The sequence below is a fragment of the Rhyacophila brunnea genome, unplaced genomic scaffold, assembly GCF_057557595.1.
Source record: "Rhyacophila brunnea isolate RB1 unplaced genomic scaffold, BYU_Rbru_1.0 scaffold_19, whole genome shotgun sequence".
Taxonomy (NCBI): domain Eukaryota; kingdom Metazoa; phylum Arthropoda; class Insecta; order Trichoptera; family Rhyacophilidae; genus Rhyacophila; species Rhyacophila brunnea.
This window is the reverse complement of record NW_028232848.1, coordinates 9,896,298-9,915,027: the sequence shown is the minus strand read 5'-3', so window position 1 is coordinate 9,915,027 and position 18,730 is coordinate 9,896,298. Positions and strand designations below refer to the sequence as shown.

Below are 18,730 nucleotides of genomic sequence, written 5' to 3'. Positions count from 1 at the left end.
AGTATTGAAATTATTCATCAACCAACCAATAAAACAAACCTGTAGACAAATGATAACTTCTCTTATAATCTCATAGAGTAATGATTTTTGTTGAAAAAGTCAGATCTAATAACACGTCATGCTAAATTTGTGTACATTTAAAATCTGGATGTCATGATCGGAAATCAAATCTCATATAATGTATGAACAGTGACGGCTCGTCCATATGCACTGTGGAACTGCAGCACCTCCAAGCAAATTGAGAAAAATGTAATATTATAATATACATAAATTTATGTATATTATATGAAAATATCAATATTATTTAACTCGTTCAGTGCGCTCACTGCACCTGGCCCAAGGCCTTTAGAGGTCATTAGCATGTTATCCAATTGGGGTAATTAGTAGCTTAGCGGTGAATGTATTAAGCGTGTTAAACTTGCCCACGCAGCGATACATCCAATAGTAATTATGAAAATGTAGCATCGCGTAATTTCATGCAGTACCATTTTTCAATAGAACATGCTCGAAGTGGCTACGGCGGGGAGCGGGGCTCGCCTCTCAGAGCTTAGTCTGGTACTGCCGCTTACACAGTAATACTAATACGAAAATACTATTTTCGTGTTGCGAACATTGTCGGGACAAAGACTGAGCTACTAGCGACGCGCGGTGCGAGTCGCGACAGATGTCGAGAGCAACTAAAAGGTGATAGACCTTCTTTCAAGGAAAAAAGACAGAAGAATCAATTTTATAATGAAATAAAAACAATTATAATATTTAATTTTGATGTTAATAGTAAAATATAATCCAAATAATCATTTATTTTTATTTTTAATCAACCGCAGCACCCCCAGATATAATATCCACGAACCGCCACTGTGTACGAACCATAACCGATTCTGCCTTATTTTATGACTGGTTAACGACCATACAAATAATAACATTAACCCATTGATATGTTCATTTTATAAACAAAATACAAAATAATCCATACAGCTTAGGGCACCGGGTATCGATTTGTATCCTTAGCTCTTTATAGTGACCACTTTGGAATCAACATGGAACCTAACGAATTCATTAATTCAAATTAATATAGGTACATTTAGCCTGTCTTTTATTAACGTTTTATGTTGTTTGTAAATGATGCCTTTATTGGTTGTGTTTAGAGCTCGTCAACGACTCCATATACGAGTGGAACATTCGGTTGAAGTGCGTCGACCCGGACAGCCCCCTCCACAATGATCTAGTGCTACTGAAAGAAAAGGAAGGAAAGGATTCCATCCTGCTCAACATTATGTTCAAGGAGACATATCCATTTGAACCGCCATTTGTCAGAGTCGTCTATCCTATTATATCCGGTAAGCACAGTCCGCAATTAAAAGTGAAGATGTTTTTTTTAAGCCTGATTGAACTTGAAATTGTAAAAAATAAACGCTTAAAATTAACATTTGCTTAATTTTGGCCCACTTTTTCGAGCACTGATATCTGTATATCACAAATAACATGAACGATGTTGGCTTCTAAAGCATCAATAACAGCATATACCTGTGACTTCACGTCGCCCCACATGAAATAATCCACAGGTGTCAAATCACAAGTCCAGACCAATTTATTGATATCAACTTATGGCTATTGTGTTGAACCACATCTCGTTCGGATCAATGTCATCCATATTTTCATAATAAAATCATTGATCATGATCCAGTAGCCATCGCCATTGACCGTAACATGAGCTCCGGTCTCATTTTTGAAGAAATTAGGTCCAATGATGTTACTAGCGTGTAAACTGCACTTTTGTGGATGTCTGTAGAGTCACTTCTGGGTTGGTCTTACTCCATATGCGCTAATTTTGCTTATTAATAACTCCGTTAAGCCAAATGAGCCTCATCACTAGGGGGCGGATTTATATGCAACAAAAAACATGATTATATGCATGCATGTATGCACTTAAAATCAATAAAATATGCACTAAAACCGAAGAAATATGCAGTTAAAAGTTAAATAGGTAAATACCCACTTTACTCAATATTACTGACAAAAAATCGAACAAGTAGTTAGTAAATTTTCAACATAATACGATGGCAGAAAAACACAAACAATGAATATAAAGTTAATCAATTACAATTTTCAAAATAGCTTTTCCACAAGTACAAATTATTGAATAATAAATGCAATATAAACCAAACATAACTTAAAAACACAAAAACGACACAGTTAACTATTCCTAAATACTGTTTTTTTGTTTTTTGCCCGAAAAAAAAATTACCTACATTTTTCTTTCATTATTATGCTCTGGCATTAAATTTTTCCGTATAGGTATCTTATCAGTATTTTGTTTATATGCGGAAAACGACCTCTCAACGTCCACAGAGGTGATTGGTCAAACTTTAAATAAAAGTGCCTGAGTTGACTTCACTTTGTCTGATAAACCCATGGCTCGGAGATGGCATTAACAATGCAAGTGCATCTAAACTATCTACCTTCCTAACTTAGTTATATTTCGATAAAATAATTTAAAAAAACTAAAATTATACTTAAATTCAAAAGCTCTAAAATATGCATTTATTTACGAAATATGCACTATTGTCTCAAATATGCATTTACATGCACAATAAAATTTTATTTTTGGATTCTGTGTCTTTCAAAACAGACTTCTGTGCAACTCTCATAGCTGTGCATACACCCTAACAAAACATGCACTAGCATATAAATCCGGGCCCTACTCATCACTGAAAGAACGTCTAAAAGTTGTGTGAATCGATGTCTGGTTTTCAAAGTAAATTTGGATAATTTGGTAACATTGTTCAAGTGTGATTCATGATGATTTGCCAGACTATATTGTTGTAAATATCAAAAAGTGAGTGCCGTATCATAGCTCGGTTTGACAGTTAACTTTTTTGTATGTTCTATCTAATTATATTCAATTGTCATTTTGCTCAAAGTCAATTCTTCAGCTACCTAATATACTAATACCTACATAACTTTGAAAAGCTAAGGAATATACTAACAGTAAAACCTCATTAATACGTTGTGTGTAAATCTGAAGGCTCTTCTTAATATCGTCCTTTCAACGGTATCTATCTCTCATTTTTTTCCATCCATGCCCAGTACTTTGATCCATAGCTCAATATGGACCCGATGGGGGTTGTGTAGAGTTTTCTCTGATGAAAATCTTGATTTGAAGTATCTCTGTAAACCAAACTATTGTAGGATTCCTTCACCAGATTCTTCTGTTTCTTCTATGTTTAGTGAGAAATTGTAGCAAATTGATAATTTTGTTTGCAGGCGGGTACGTATTGGTGGGCGGCGCCATCTGCATGGAGTTGCTGACGAAACAGGGCTGGTCGTCAGCGTACACGGTGGAAGCGGTCATCATGCAGATCGCCGCCACGCTGGTCAAGGGGAAGGCCCGGATACAGTTCGGAGCGCCCAAAGTGGTGGCCGCAGGACAATACAGCCTGGCACGCGCGCAACAGAGCTTCAAGTCACTCGTGCAAATACACGAGAAAAATGGTACGCTACACTACAATTGTTATGTTAATATTTTTTCTAGTCTTTTGTCTATGAATTATGTAACAGTGTGATGATACTCCAGGGTTTTCTAAATGATTATTTGAGTTTCAGGATTGAAGAAATAAAAGCGACTATTGTATGTTACCTACTATATCATAATAATATATAATAGCCAACGATAAATGTACCTATTTTGTCTTTTGATTTAATTCAAAATTAGACTGATACATAAATTATTGCAATATTCGGGAACTATTTACTCATAAGTCACAAAGCTATTCTCATTTTCGGCAGTGCCATTTGGTGCAACAGTCTGCAACAGATTTTTTCACGTATTTAATTGTAGTACTAAAACATGACTTTGAAACTCTATACTTGCACTTGAAAAAGAAAACATTCTGATGATTATTTGTCCTAGCACAAAGATAAAAAAAGCAAAAACAGCTGTACGTTTTGGTTGCTGGATTTCGAATCATTTCGCGACTGTGTAGAGGAGGGTGTCATAAACATGTCTGTAAGTCAGTTGCTTACCTTCCAATTTACTGATGTCGTCGTGGTTGAAGATCAGCTGCCTATAATGTACAAAGGAGCGAGGGCAGGCTGAAGATCAACCGCAGGTTTTGGGAGAGAAGCTCCTTAAAAATACAAATGCTCAGACACAATTTGGTTTACCCGTTTACGGTTTCCGAGGGCCTAGGTATATGACAACTTTGCACCCCCTGTGGGAAGGTCGGGAAAGGAATATAATCTTGGTCATACCAGCCCCATTTAGATGGGACATCTGGAACATGAGATGGTAATAAATAAACTGTGAGGAAAGAGAAAAAGCCGTCTGTAGTGATCAGGTCTATGTGTCAACTGAGAATGGATGACAGTTCATTTCTGTTCACTATTCTGTGGTGTCTATAGACAACGAACAGTAATATGGCTATACAGACAGGTACTATTAACTACAAAAATACATACAGTCGAACTCGGTCATTACGATCACGGATATAGCCAGAGCTCGGATGTTATGAGGAAACATTTGTTGACATTTTAGTTTATGATTTTCTCCATACATTTATTCACTTTTATAACAAGCTACTTAACGGGTATACCGAGCTAAAATATCGTCAAATTTTTTTTAAAACTTAATTGTCGATCGTTTATAAACATTTCGACCCTAAGCAATAAAATCTGACCGGACAGGATGCTGCCGAGATTGGATTACGTTTATGACACTATTTAAGTGTCTAAGTACCTACCTAATTGGTGTTTTCGGCAACAATATTGAAAAAGTATCCACGCATATGGTTAAAATTATTATTATTATTATTATTATTAAACTGGCGCTAGGGGCCGTTCAGGTCCATGGCCGACTGCACAACGTTTCTCCAGGAATCTCTGTCCAGCGCTCTCTCTTCCCAGTTGACTATCCCCAGCCTTTCCGCATCCCTTTGAATGTTGTCCGCCCATCTCCGTCGAGGGCGGCCAAGAGGTCGAGTGCCAGCTGGTGTGCCTTTGTAAATCCTATAGAGAGTTCTAGATCTTTCAGATCGTACAACGTGGCCCGCCCATCTGAGCCTTCTTGACCTCAGAATCGTACAACGTGGCCCGCCCATCTGAGCCTTCTTGACCTTAAAATTGCATGTAAAAAATCCAATGTTTGTGAAGTCAGTAGGTACCTACAAGCGTTCATTACAATAAACTTCTTTTGTAGTTTATGAATGCCATGCTTGTTTCGTCGAAAAATTCTAATTATGTATTTTTGTTTGAATTGCGACTTTTTGTGTTATGTGACCGCTCATTTAAAAATACCCATTCTGTGATATAACGAGTAACGCTTATATTGAGGGAATTCAGTCGGTCCCATCTTCCTCGTAATAAGCAAGTTCGACTGTTCATACATATTATTCCAACAGAAACAAATATTAAGATCGATTAAGTCCTTGTTTATTAAGTTATAAACAAAAATTTAACAAATATTATGAATGTACAGCAGATGTCGCGATGGGCGCCACTATGCAGGGAAGCTGCTGACAAGAGATAACTATGATTAGAGATCCTTATATGTTTACACGTCTCGAATGACATTAGAGTTAATTAAATGTAACTTTGTAAGTCTGGAATGAGGTTATAATCCCTCTAAATTGAGTTCACATACACTTGTACAAAAGAGGTATAAAGGTTCAGTTATTGAAGCAAGGAGAGAATTGACCACATACGGCAAATAAAAAAATGCTTTACCTTATTACCCAGGCGGGTGTGCAAACTTGCGCCTCCTCCCAGCACATCTGAAAATTTAACTTTTGAAGCTCGAGCCGAAAACCGATGCCCAGAAGAGAAACTGGGGGGCGAGCGCATGGCCCATCTATATTCCTCCTTCCACCACACAGGACGTGGCGTGTTTTTGTTTAGGGTGACACTGGCCACATACTGCTTCATTTCTTTTATTTCGAAAGGAGTATTAATCGTACTGTACAGTAGAACCTCGATATAACGGACAAAATATCCGGTCAAATTAATGTGAAATTGTTTAAAACGAAAGTGTCACTGCTTGTAAGCAATTTTCTGCTCATTATAATCACGTTATACCTCGTACATGCTAACATGCTACATCATAATGCTGTCATGCTTGTAGCACCAACGTTTGCAACGCTGGCCGCTAATTTGCACGGCTGCACAGCAGTTTAATTTGTTTATTTTAACCACTTGACTGTTTATCCCGAGTGTGACTCGGGCACATGTTTTCTTCGCACACTGACTAGCCCGATATCAACTTGACAGGAATGTTTATCACGAGCTACATTCGGGAAGATCGTATTTCAACTTGTCACACAGTTTATTATTTGTTTTGACTGGTATTTGAGTGATATATGAGCCATATGACATAATAAAAGCTTTATTTACTGCCGATTAGTCAATGACTTCATTGTTCATTTATAGTTATTTTTGTGTTAGGTATGTCGCATGTTATTGTAATTTGAATTTAGTTACTATTGTTATTTTTGAGCACATTTTAGAAGTAAGTTCGTAAAAAATAAGTATATATTATTTATACTTATTAACTTCATTTTAGTTACCAACCAATACCATCTACGGCGAATAAAGAAAGGCCTACTAGACGTGCAAAGTATGCTGCTCACATATTAATGAAAACGACGAAACGAATACAGAATGAGACGAGATTGTGATGTAGGGTTGTGTATTGAATTTTTCAAAATTTACCATACCAAAAAGACTTTATTATTTCCGTAAAATTTAAAACATAAACCTACATATCTGTTGTGATAAAAAGTAAAAAAAACATGTAAACAATTTATAATAAAACGTTAAAAGAAAATTTGACATTTTTCATAAAATTTTAAATATTGTAAAAAAGTGTTAATTTAATGTGAAAAAAAGTAAAACAAACGTAAGAATAAAATTTTTAATAAATTGTTTATAAAATGTTTAAAAAAATATCTGACAATTTTTAGACACTCTTTCTCACCAAAATATAACTGGGAAGTGGTTAACCCTTTTACTCCCGCCGGGCCGATATTTCGGCCCACACTACCTATGCGAAAACTCCATGGGGGCCGATCTCATCGGCCGGGAGTTTGGAATCAAATTTACGATTTGTTATAATTTGTTCTGCTCATTGTTCGTCTGGTGTGGATAAATCATACTATTTGCTCTGTATTAGGCATGACTAATTTATTTTAATGAGTTGCCTTCTATATTTTGAGTCATGTCATAAACTCATAAGTGTATGGTGTCAAGCATTTTTATGTCTACAGATTAAAAATAATGATAGTCATAAAAATCATAAAACACTATTATTTATTACTTATTACTATTACAAAGGAAGTTCTTATATTCCTTTTGGTTGTTTTATATTTCATATATCAACATAATTTATGATATGATTGATATGAATATCAATGGAATATTGTGATTTCTTATGAACTTGCACATGGGTATGATGATCTAACAAAGAATGTCCTCTATTCATTTAGTTTAGTAGTATGTGAAATAATATAATATAGCTTTTAACATTTTGCGATAGTATTTGGTGGTGCTATGAAACATATTTATATAAATTCTACTTTAGTCTATTATCAGTAGTTCTCGTTAGATTACCAAATTATTTTGAAGAATTCTCGCGCGATTACATACATATAATACTAAAGTGATATTTGAAAAAAATGAATGTTGACGATTTATTAGAAAGTGAAAACGAATCAACGCAGCGCGATCAAAGCAGTGGGGAATCTTCTTCGGATAGTGATGTCTCCGATATCACTCCTAGTTCACTTAGATCTCGCAGACGAATTGTTTCTTCATCCGAAGCAATCGATCATGAAAATACTGAAGACGTAGAAAACTCTGAAAATGATGATTGGGAGGAAGTTTTTGAGGATCGTGACAGTCTACCTGAATTTATGGAATACCAAGAATTATGCGGGCCAAAACGTGCACCCCCACCCACCGCGTCACCCATTGCATATTTTTATTTGTTTTTCAATGACGCTCTGCTAAATAATTTTGTCAAGGAGACGAATGATTACGCAAGTAATCATTTTTCACAACCAAGCACATCTTCAACAAGTTACACGTCAGGATGGACAAATATTTCTATGGCAGAATTGAAAGGATTTCTCGCGTGTATAATAAATATGGGCATAACTAAACGACCTACAATAGAATCATACTGGTTCACTAAAAAATCACAATATCTTCCGTGGTTTCATGAAATGTTTTCCAGAAATCGATTTCAACTGATCCTAAAATTTTTTCATATCGCCAACACTAAAAATCACCCCCGTTCTGGTACACCCGGATATGATCCATGTGCTAATATTCAACCTCTCATTGATAGTACAAATAATTTATTTCGACATCATTACACTCCTCGTGAACAATTGAGTATAGACGAAAGCTTGGTTGGAACTAAAAATCAAACCCAGCTCATGCAGTATCTACCTAACAAGCGCCATCATCGTTGGGGGATAAAATTTTGGATGCTTTGTGATTCAATAACGAATTACTGTTTGGCTTTTTATATTTATAGAGGGGCAAAAAGTCCGGTTGATAAAATGGAAATAGTACAAAATGGAATTGGGTCACACAGTGGTAACCAAGTTACTAGCAATGGGTAATTATTTATCGAAGGGTTATCATATTTTCATTGATAATTTTTTTACTTCAGTACCACTGGCGAAATATTTGTATAGTGTTGGCACGTATATAACGGGAACAATTAGGAGAAATAGAAAATTTATACCGAAGCAATTTTCGAAAAAATTCGATGTCGGGGAAAAGCGATATTTCCGTCAAGGTCCCATGCTTGCTGCAGCATTTCGGGAAAAACGATCTCAACGGTTTCCAGTATTGTTATTATCGACGAAGTGTAAAGCTGAAAGTACCATTCGTACCATTACTCGCCGGAGTCGAACAAGAGAAGTGGTAAAACCATCCATAATACAATCGTACAATGATTATATGGGTGGTATAGATACTTCGGACATGATGCTGTATACTTACTTGGATGAACGACGGACAGTTAAATACTGGAAAAAAATATGCTTCAACATTTTTTCAAGAATGATCCTAAATAGCTATATAATTTATAAAGATAATTTGCCTGAAACAACAAAGCCTTTAACCAGACTAAAATTTATTATTTCAATTATTGGTGATCTCAGTGAGGAGTGGCTTCAAGTGAAAAATGGCTTACCAGCTGTAGAAAGGTCAAACACTGTTCGAAAATTGGAGACACTTCCGAATAGAAAGGAGAAAGACTGCTGCGTATGTAGCAACAGGGAGAAAAATAGGGGTGTTGGAAAGCGACGAAGAAGTCGTACAATATGCACAAAATGTCAAAAAGGAATCCATGGCTTATGTTTCACTAATCATAAGTGCTAGTAATCCATATTAGTAATAAGTTATGCAAAAAAAACTTTTTTATCTAAGAACATTTTTTTGCAAAAGTGCGATTTTTTTTATAAAAATTCTATTTCATAGAGAAAAATTTTTTTTTAAATTTTTTTTTCTGTTAGTAAGTAAGAATAGATTATACTAGAGAACTAGATACCTCAATTATAAATAAAAAAATGTTTTCACATGTATTTTGTAGTTCAAACTTAGTTTTATCTTTTTATTTCTAAATAAATATGTATACATTATTTTTTTTCTTTTGTTTATGTAAGTAAACTCTCAATATTATTACTTATTATTACTTTATACACTATTGAGCATACACAACAAAAGTTTCAAATTTTTTAAACATGTATAGAATTATTTATTAAAAAAAAACTAAACGAGTGATTTTTATGCAAAAAGTGCTTGGGAGTTTTCACATATGCTAGGCTAAATCTGGCGGGAGCAAAAGGGTTAAGGTGACGCATCAGTGAAACGCCAAATAATTTTCAACTGTACGCGCGACGAAATTTTGTACTCGCTTCGCATTCATTGAGAGAACGTCGAGTCAGACATACGTCACTTTGCTGCGTGATGGCGACAGGCCAATTAATTCTAAAATCGTGTAAAGATGACTAAAAACGTTACCCATTTACTTTAAAAAGAAAACATGTCAATGAATATATTATTATTGTTACTAATAGAATAATAAACAGAACATAAAATGGACGTATGTTGGATTTATATGAGAAATAATATTTCGTTTGACAGGCGTCTTTTGCACCCGCGACCCGCACATCGCCTAGCAACGATCTTTTTAGATCGTGCCTCAACTAATGCATGGCCTTAAGTGAATGGATGCATTTATTACTCCATTCAATAAGTTTACAATGGTTAGAAGTAGATGATGGTAACCCTGGGTATCACATAATGACTGAAAGTGAAATAGCAGATGAAGTTATGATCTTGGAAAATGAGGATGGAAGTGAAGATAGGGAAGAAGACACATGCCCAAAAACAAAGTTATCAATGATTAGACCGCATCTCGACAATCTAATAACAATTATTAACTATTTGTCAGATAACGAAATTCAAGTATATTGCATGCACTTATGATTGACATGATTTAAAACAATACATAGCAGACTTCAAAAGTGCAAACAAAACTTGATTATTATTTCAAAGTAGGATTATCAAAAGCAAACGCATCAATATCGAACATTAACATCACCCCACAACGAGTGTATCTAGATTACGGATTGCAATACCGGTATTTTAAAACCGGTATCTCAGTATTTTTCGATACCGAAATACCGGTTTTAAAAATCAGATAATACCGATATATTCGGTATTGAAAGTGGATATAAAATGTATTAATTAACATAAAAGGTTTAGCAACACTGTATATTGGTGACCGAACATGTGCAGATGCAAAATACATTATTACATTATAGGTAGGTTTGCCTACCTACTTCCCTGATTTTAATTTTATTAAAATATTTTCACCAGTTTCCGGTGGAACTTATAAATTGTCAGGTCTATTTTTAGATGTATCTGAAATTGCATTTAAATACCTACCTACAGTTTGTTTGTATAATCATTAAAAACCTCGGCCCTAGTGACGAATATTTATATTATAATAAATAGTAAGTCTAATTATAATGGACTTGCCTGTGCCTAATAGTTTGATGTTTATCTACTCAATGGTAGCTTATTGAATATAGGGAGATATATTTTTTTGAACAAAAAAGTGAGCAATATTGTGTTTGGTTTTATTTATTATCCCTCGATTCAGACAGCGTGGATTCAACCGCACGATTTGTACTAGCTCTGCCGCGGACGAATGAATGAGAGTGAACGAATATATAGAAGCTAGTACAAATTGACTCCGAGCGGACGCAAACCGCGCGGAATCCGCCGTGTCTGAACTGAGGCTATGGGATAAAAGTAAAAAAGTTGTTTAGTGTAAAAAGTGTAATGAAACAGGTGGAATTACCAGTGGGGTGCATCCAAGAACACTTCGTAAAATAAATTTATTAACCCGGCGCCCGCTTCTGTCACGAAAGTAGTACGCGAAATTGCGCAAAACCTCGGGGCTACAGCGCTTCTGTCGCCAATGTTGTACGCAAAAATGCGCCGGTCGATTATGTAGAATATACATGACGCATGATTTTGAAATCTCTACCATAATTTGCCTTATTTCATTACCAACGGTGACATATATATAATATTGTCAAATAAATTATGTTACAGTACTAAAACTTCGATGTTTGACATGCCTTCGACAGGCCGTCAATCTACGCTCATTTAATTTTGGCTTGAAACATCGCGCCACTTTACTGCGTTTGCGCAGTATGCGTAATATCACTGTTGTGAGAGGACTGTGCAAGGAATCGCTCTTGTCGTTTTTCCGTACAAAATATTACGTATTTTACGCGATCTATTGTATTGTGTGAATACTATTATAATATTTATAAATATTTTGTCTGTGTTATTGTTTATGTGTTTTTAACTATTCCATTCATGTGTATTAAACTGTTATAAGGTGTTTTGACTATATTTTTTTGGACTATTTTACCTTTGTTATCGTGTGAGTGTTTGGTTGAAAACTTTTTTCAAACTTCAATATGGCTGGTTTAAGTGAGGAATTGGACTCCGATTACGAAATATCTGAAGAAGAATTGGAACCATCTGACCTCAGTGATGTAGATATATCAGAAGAGCCAATTGAACACTTGAGAACATGGACATCCGGACCCCATGTCCCGATCGTGTATGAGTTTGATGATTTTCAATCCGGCATAGCAAACAGCGATTTGACTGAGACTTCGCCTGAGTGTCTTTTTTTTGAACATTTTTTAAACCGTGATATAATGTTGAAGGTAGTCCAACAAACAAACATTTTTTTTCACTATCAATATAATACTCAAGAACTTGGACCAAAATCACGTTCTCATAATTGGATCGATACAACTGTATCAGAATTATATGCATTTTTTGCGGTGTCAATGCTCATGACACGAAACAAACATTTGTCACTAGAAGAACACTGGAGTACGGATTGTTTTTTAAGTGCACCCATTTTCGGTCAGACAATGCCTAGAGACCGATATGAGTTATTGCTCCAAATGCTCCATTTTTCCGATCCAACAAGTGTTACCTCAGATAGACTAAATAAAATTAGGTTACTTTTAGAGCATACACGCAAAATTTTCAAAGACACGATGATTCCGCATCAAAATCTCTGTATCGATGAGAGCATTATTGTTTTTAAAGGGAGACTTATTTTTAAACAATTTATTCCATCGAAGCGTCATCGTTTCGGTATCAAAATGTTCGTGCTGTGTGACGTTATGACGGGTTATATTTTAGATTTTATTATTTATTGTGGTGACGGGACAGACATAGTGGATAGCCAAAATTTTGGAATTTCCGGAGCTGTTGTGACAACGCTGCTGACCGAGTATCTGGGCAAAGGGCATTCGTTGTGGTGCGATAACTGGTACACCGGTCCACAGTTATTCAAACACCTCCATGAAAATAAAACCAATGCTTGTGGGACTGTACGTAAGAATCGCAAAGAAATGCCATGCTTCAAAAAGCTGAAAAAGGGGGAGACAGAGGCAAAGTCAAAAAGCCCACTGTTGGCTCTCAAATGGTGTGACAGAAGAGATGTCCACATGCTTACAACCATGCACGATGACTCCTTCGGTCCAACCGGTAAAACTAATTTTAGAACCGGAGAACCCATTATGAAGCCAAAGTGCATCTTAGAGTATAATAAAAATATGGGGACTGTCGACAAGGCCGACATGATGCTCAGCAGCTTGTCGTGCATGAGGAAATCTGTGAAATGGTACAAAAAAGTAGCATTTCACATGATTGACCTCTATTTATTAAATTCATTCTATATGTATAAATCTGTTACTGGTAGTAAAAAAACTTTAGGAGAATTTCAGTTAGTCGTGATAAAACAATTAGTTGCTAAGTACGCTGTGAAAATCACGAAAACTCCACAACCCAGACCATCGACTAGTGAAAATCCATTGAGGTTGTTACCTAGAACTTTAACAGATCATTTGCCGGAACACATTCCGCCCACGGCAAATAATAAAAAGCCCAGAAGACGCTGTCATGTGTGCGGAAATTCAAAAATTAATAAAAAAAAAACATCTCTATCTAGATATATGTGTTGTATTTGCAATGTGGCTTTATGTCTCAGTCCGTGTTATAAAATCTACCACTCTTCAAAACAATTTTAAATGTGAAAAGTAAAAATAAATATGTAACTCAGTAATAATATTTAATAGCTGTTTAAGTGTCTGCCTAAAAGTTTGTTTAGTCTAAAATTATTGTGCTATATTTACGACCCTACTCAGGGAAAAAACATTATGTGTGATTTTATTACCATTTGTGAAGTGTTTCTATACTCGCGTCAAGCACGAGCGTGACGAATAACAAAATACAAGCCTTGCAGTGCTCCATATACATAAAACAAAATGGCGGAAATCTTCTAAATGGTGAGTCTTTGTATAGAATTAATTTCTTCGGATATTTTTGACATTATGACTGATTTATTACGGTTGTTTAATGTTGTAAAATAATCTGAACATGTCTAGGCGCCTAAAGAGCCATAAAACTCATTTTTTATTACCATTTTTATTATGAAACACAGAAGTTAAATTAAACAAAAACCGTCACCGCGGAGAGTGAATTCGTCATACTACAATAGCCCGCGAGTGCCAGGTTAAAAGATCATTCGAAGAAGAAAGTACCAATAGTTGAAGGTATTTGTACACATCAGTATCTCTACCATATCTTGCTCTTTACCTATCGTTACCTGTTTTTATATTATTACATATGTGTACTTATTTAGATATTTTTGCTATACAATATTAATATTTTAAAGAGATTTTTATGTAATACTAGCTGAAGTACCCGGCTTCGCACAGGGTCGCTTCGAGGTTATATTTATCTTAGATATTTAAAAAATAATAAGAGGTAATTATTTTTTTAATATTAAAATATCTGTGTAATACAATATGGCAATATGAAAATAATTCTAATAGGAGTAAAGGTCAAACAAAAGAACACTTAATTAAAATCGAATCCAAAATATGAAAACTTTATTAACGTTATTAATATTATGTAGTAAAAAAAAAAAACAAAATTGGATGGAACAAAGTATTTTACATAATACTAATTCAGAAACCTTCGTAGGTGTGCGCACAACAACTGACAAAAGTTTCATCGCATTCGGATGAATGGTATAGGAACACATACAAATAGAAGATGATTTTCTAATTCAGAAATCTTTGTGGGCATGCGCACGACAACTCACCAAAGTTTCATTGCAATCGGATTAATGGTATAGGAACGCATACGAATAGACGATGAAGAAGATGGTTGTACTAATTCAGAAACCTTCGCGGGCGTGCGCACAAGAACTGGTCAAAATTTCATCGCAATCGGATGAAGAAGATAGAATAGAAAAAAAGAAGAAGAAAATGGTTGTATCAATTCAGAAACCTTTGCGGTCGTGAGCACAACACTTGATCAAAATTTCATTGCAATCGGATGAATGGTATAGGAACGCATACGAATAGAAGAAGAAGATGGTTGTACTAATTCAGAAAGCTTTGCGGGCGAGAGCACAACACTTGATCCAAATTTCATTGCAATCGGATGAATGGTATAGGAACGCATACGAATAGAAGAAGATGGTTGTACTAATTCAGAAACCTTCGCGGGTGTTGGCTCAATTACTGACGTAAATTTTATTGCAATCGGATGAATGGAATAGGAACGCATACGAATAGAAGAAGAAGAAGAAGATAGTTGTACTAATTCAGAAACCTTTGCGGGTGTTACCACAACAATTGACGAAGGTTTCATCGCAATCGGATGAATGGTATAGGAACCATACGAATAACAGAAGATATAATGAAGAAGAAGAAAAGGAAGATGGTTTTTCTAATTCAGAAACCTTCGCGGGTGTGCATACAACCACTTACCAAAATTTCATCACAATCGGATGAATGGTATAGGAACGCATACGGGACAGACAGACAGACATTCATTTTTATATATAAGATATAGCCTATACTCTTCGCGCAAGTGCAAGCAATAAGTTGACAAAGTTTTATCGAAATCGGATGAACGGTATGGCAGCGCATAAAATACGAACAAACAAACAAACAAACAAATATTAATTTTTATATATTAGATATATTTTTTGGTTTCTGTTTTTTTATATTTTTCAAGAATACCGGTATTCAATTGGAAATACCGAAATACTGGTATTAGTATTTTCATTCGGTATTGCAATCCCTAGTCTAGATATATCATTCGACAATGAATAAACAGGTTTTAGTTTTTATATAACGGACTTTCGGCTTTAACGGACACACCCTCACCCGCATTGGTCCATTATATCGAGGTTCTACTGCACTATGCCATAAGCCATGTTTGAAAGAGTAAGTTAGGCAAAAACATTTGGTACAGTTCGGTTATGAGGAATACAGCGGAAAACACATTTTGAAAATATCCGATATACTGGATTATTTGTTAGTTTGGGTTAGTTTAGGTTAGTAGGTTTGGTTAGGTTAACCTAACAAATAATCCAGTATATCGGCTATTTTCAAAATGTGTTTGCCGCTGTATTCCTCATAACCGAACTGTACCAAACATTTCAATTATAGGGATCTATGCAAATAATGACAATATTCCATGTTCGTAGTAATCTTTAATGTTAGGAATAAAATGCTTATAACTTTTCATTCAATATATTATGTTTCATGCTACTAACTTTTTGTTAAAATTACTCATTACTTGTAATCCTCAGCACCTCAATTGTTCTAATTCACTGTTTTTTTTTCCAGGTTGGTTTACCCCTCCCAAAGAAGACGGTTAGAGGCAATCCTTCAATAGTTGTTTTTGTAAAATTTTAACTTGCCTCTTGATTTAGAGAAAACAAATGTGAAAAGCGAAATAAACTTATCGGTGAAATGAACGACTGTCGCATAATTACAATTGTGTCATTTTTTTGATTAAGTGCTGTTATACCGATAACGCGATTTATCGTAAGGTATTATTTAGACTGTCGGGGGTGATTTTATTTCCATTACCGGGGGCGCAATCCGATTTTTCATTTTGATCATTCTCCGCGGAGGATTTATTGCCTTGTGTAAAGAAAGTGAACTCTTATATGCGCCAAAAATATTCCAGCGTATATTAAGTATATATTATTATTAATGTAAGTTTCTCTTAAGATTACGAGGCATTAACCGCGCTACGTTGCGCCATTAATGAGGAGTCTGTCACACACTTCTAAACTTATTCCAATCTAAATCATTATTGTGAATACTTATTTTACGTCAATAAATAAGATGGACAGCTTTGAATTCTTTTAATTCACATCCAACCCACTACGTCATAGTGTGTGAGGGTGATATATAAAATATCATGGGTCAAATTGAATATGAATATTTTTTATACAATTTGGTATCAATTACTATATAATAATACATACAGAACATTCAGACTCAACATTTTTTGTCATTGATACTGGACATTGCTAAAAATATCATGTCCAGTTTGACACAATGTGTCCAAATGAGTAATTCTTGCTTTGTAATCGAGTAAATTTCCATTGGAAAATAATAGTGTTTTTTTGTTTTCTATTGGAATGTTTGAATGATTTGTAGAATTCATTGCATATTGGAGATACCCTAACCCTGGCAATATAGAGATTTTCCTAGTTTAAAAAAAACTATGTTAAAATTGCGTTTGAAATTGTTTTCATAGAAGCGTTTATCGGATTGTGTAAAAAAAAAACTATGCTTAATATTCTATTTAAAGTTATTTTAATTTTTAGATTATATGTTGTTTTGGATATATTTTATGAAATAGGTGATTGATTTTATCTGCTTTAAATTTATCGTTTGTTCTTCTTTCGACGTGTGCAAACTCTGGGCGCATTTTGATAAATATTTTGTGTTTAGTGACAATTCTGACTTTATGATATTTTTGTTATTTAACTTTGCTCTAGTTTTATGCCGACAGTCTCCGGATGCTCTGGATTAATAACCGACTGGAAATATGTACATGGAGATTATATACCACGTTTTAATAGGTTTAATGAAGGAAACGGTTAGGTGCATGATAGACTTTATCATTGACGGCAACTTTGGCGAATTATGGATACTGTTAGTGTATTTCATAGTTAGAATTGTGTAAATAAAAACTTTTTTTATAATGTATATTATCTTAAAAATTCTAGATTAATTTCGGATAGGGAGTATAAATAATAATGAATCCTCGTTTCGAAAATGAGAATGAAAATGATTTATCGATTCAGTAAAATTAAGCGAGACATAGACCTCATTCCTTTACCGATGTCGCACGATAAATGTGCAGTCACGGGCTAGAAAGCAAACATTCAATTTAATTTTTCTTTCGACAATAGCGTAGCATTTATTGATTTCCTCTAATATTACTTATTTAAAACGTAATGATAAAAAAAAACTTTTGGAAAGTATGAACTGAAAATTCAACTTTTTTTTTTATCGGTTACATTACTACACTAGCTATTATCACAGTAGTCTGGCAGTGTCGGCGAGGAGCACTGCCCCACGACACCCGCGATTGATGTGTCATGTTATCTATATTGCGTTGTAGTTTCACGGTGCGGGCGCTATTAATGCCCACGTGTGTCTGACACACAGGATGGAATTCTGGGTGGCCGAAAGTGATTCTGCAAAAATTAAATAAAGATTGCCTTATAATCTGATCGAAATTTTGGCATTATCAATACCTTGTGTCATAACGGTTGGTGTATTTTATAAAGGAGTGAACAGTATAATGTTTCCTCTGGCTAGTATATGTGTTTAAACTGATTAGATTCTTTGTAAGATGTAATTTTTATTCCCTTCTATGTTTTTATATTCGAATCTCAAATTAGACGATTACAAAATAATATTATTATAAATTTTTACTTATCCATTGTAAAATGTACCCTCTTCCTTGTAATGGATGTTTTATCTCATTATGTAATATTATTTTTATCGTTCATTTAATTACACTATATCAATTATTACTCAGTCATTCTCCATTGCAAAATATTTTTTTTTTTTTTTTTGATGCATCGTAAGGAGTATGTCGAAAAATAGACTGACAGGCTAGCCTTGTCAATGTCACGTATTAAGAGCAGGATTGAGTTTACGGCCGTGATTCTGGATTACTTGGCTGCAAAGTGAGATTTTGCCACATTTGATGTTTAGTGTTAAACTTTTATTTGACATGTATCAATTTGTTGATGTAATCTTATCAATTAAAAGAAGCTCAACCGTAA

The 18,730-nt window shown here is 34.7% G+C and overlaps 1 protein-coding gene across 1 annotated transcript in view; it reads left to right on the top strand.

Annotated features, from left to right (window-relative positions):
* LOC147072719 (ubiquitin-conjugating enzyme E2 Q2) overlaps positions 1-18,730 on the top strand; it is a 30,964-nt gene extending 12,234 nt beyond the window's left edge. Inside the window, exons 6-8 of the mRNA XM_085946159.1 lie at positions 1,146-1,337; positions 3,265-3,492; positions 16,260-18,730. Coding sequence (XP_085802285.1) covers positions 1,146-1,337; positions 3,265-3,492; positions 16,260-16,291 — 452 coding nt within the window. The 3' untranslated portion in view covers positions 16,292-18,730. The remainder of the gene's footprint in view (positions 1-1,145; positions 1,338-3,264; positions 3,493-16,259) is intronic.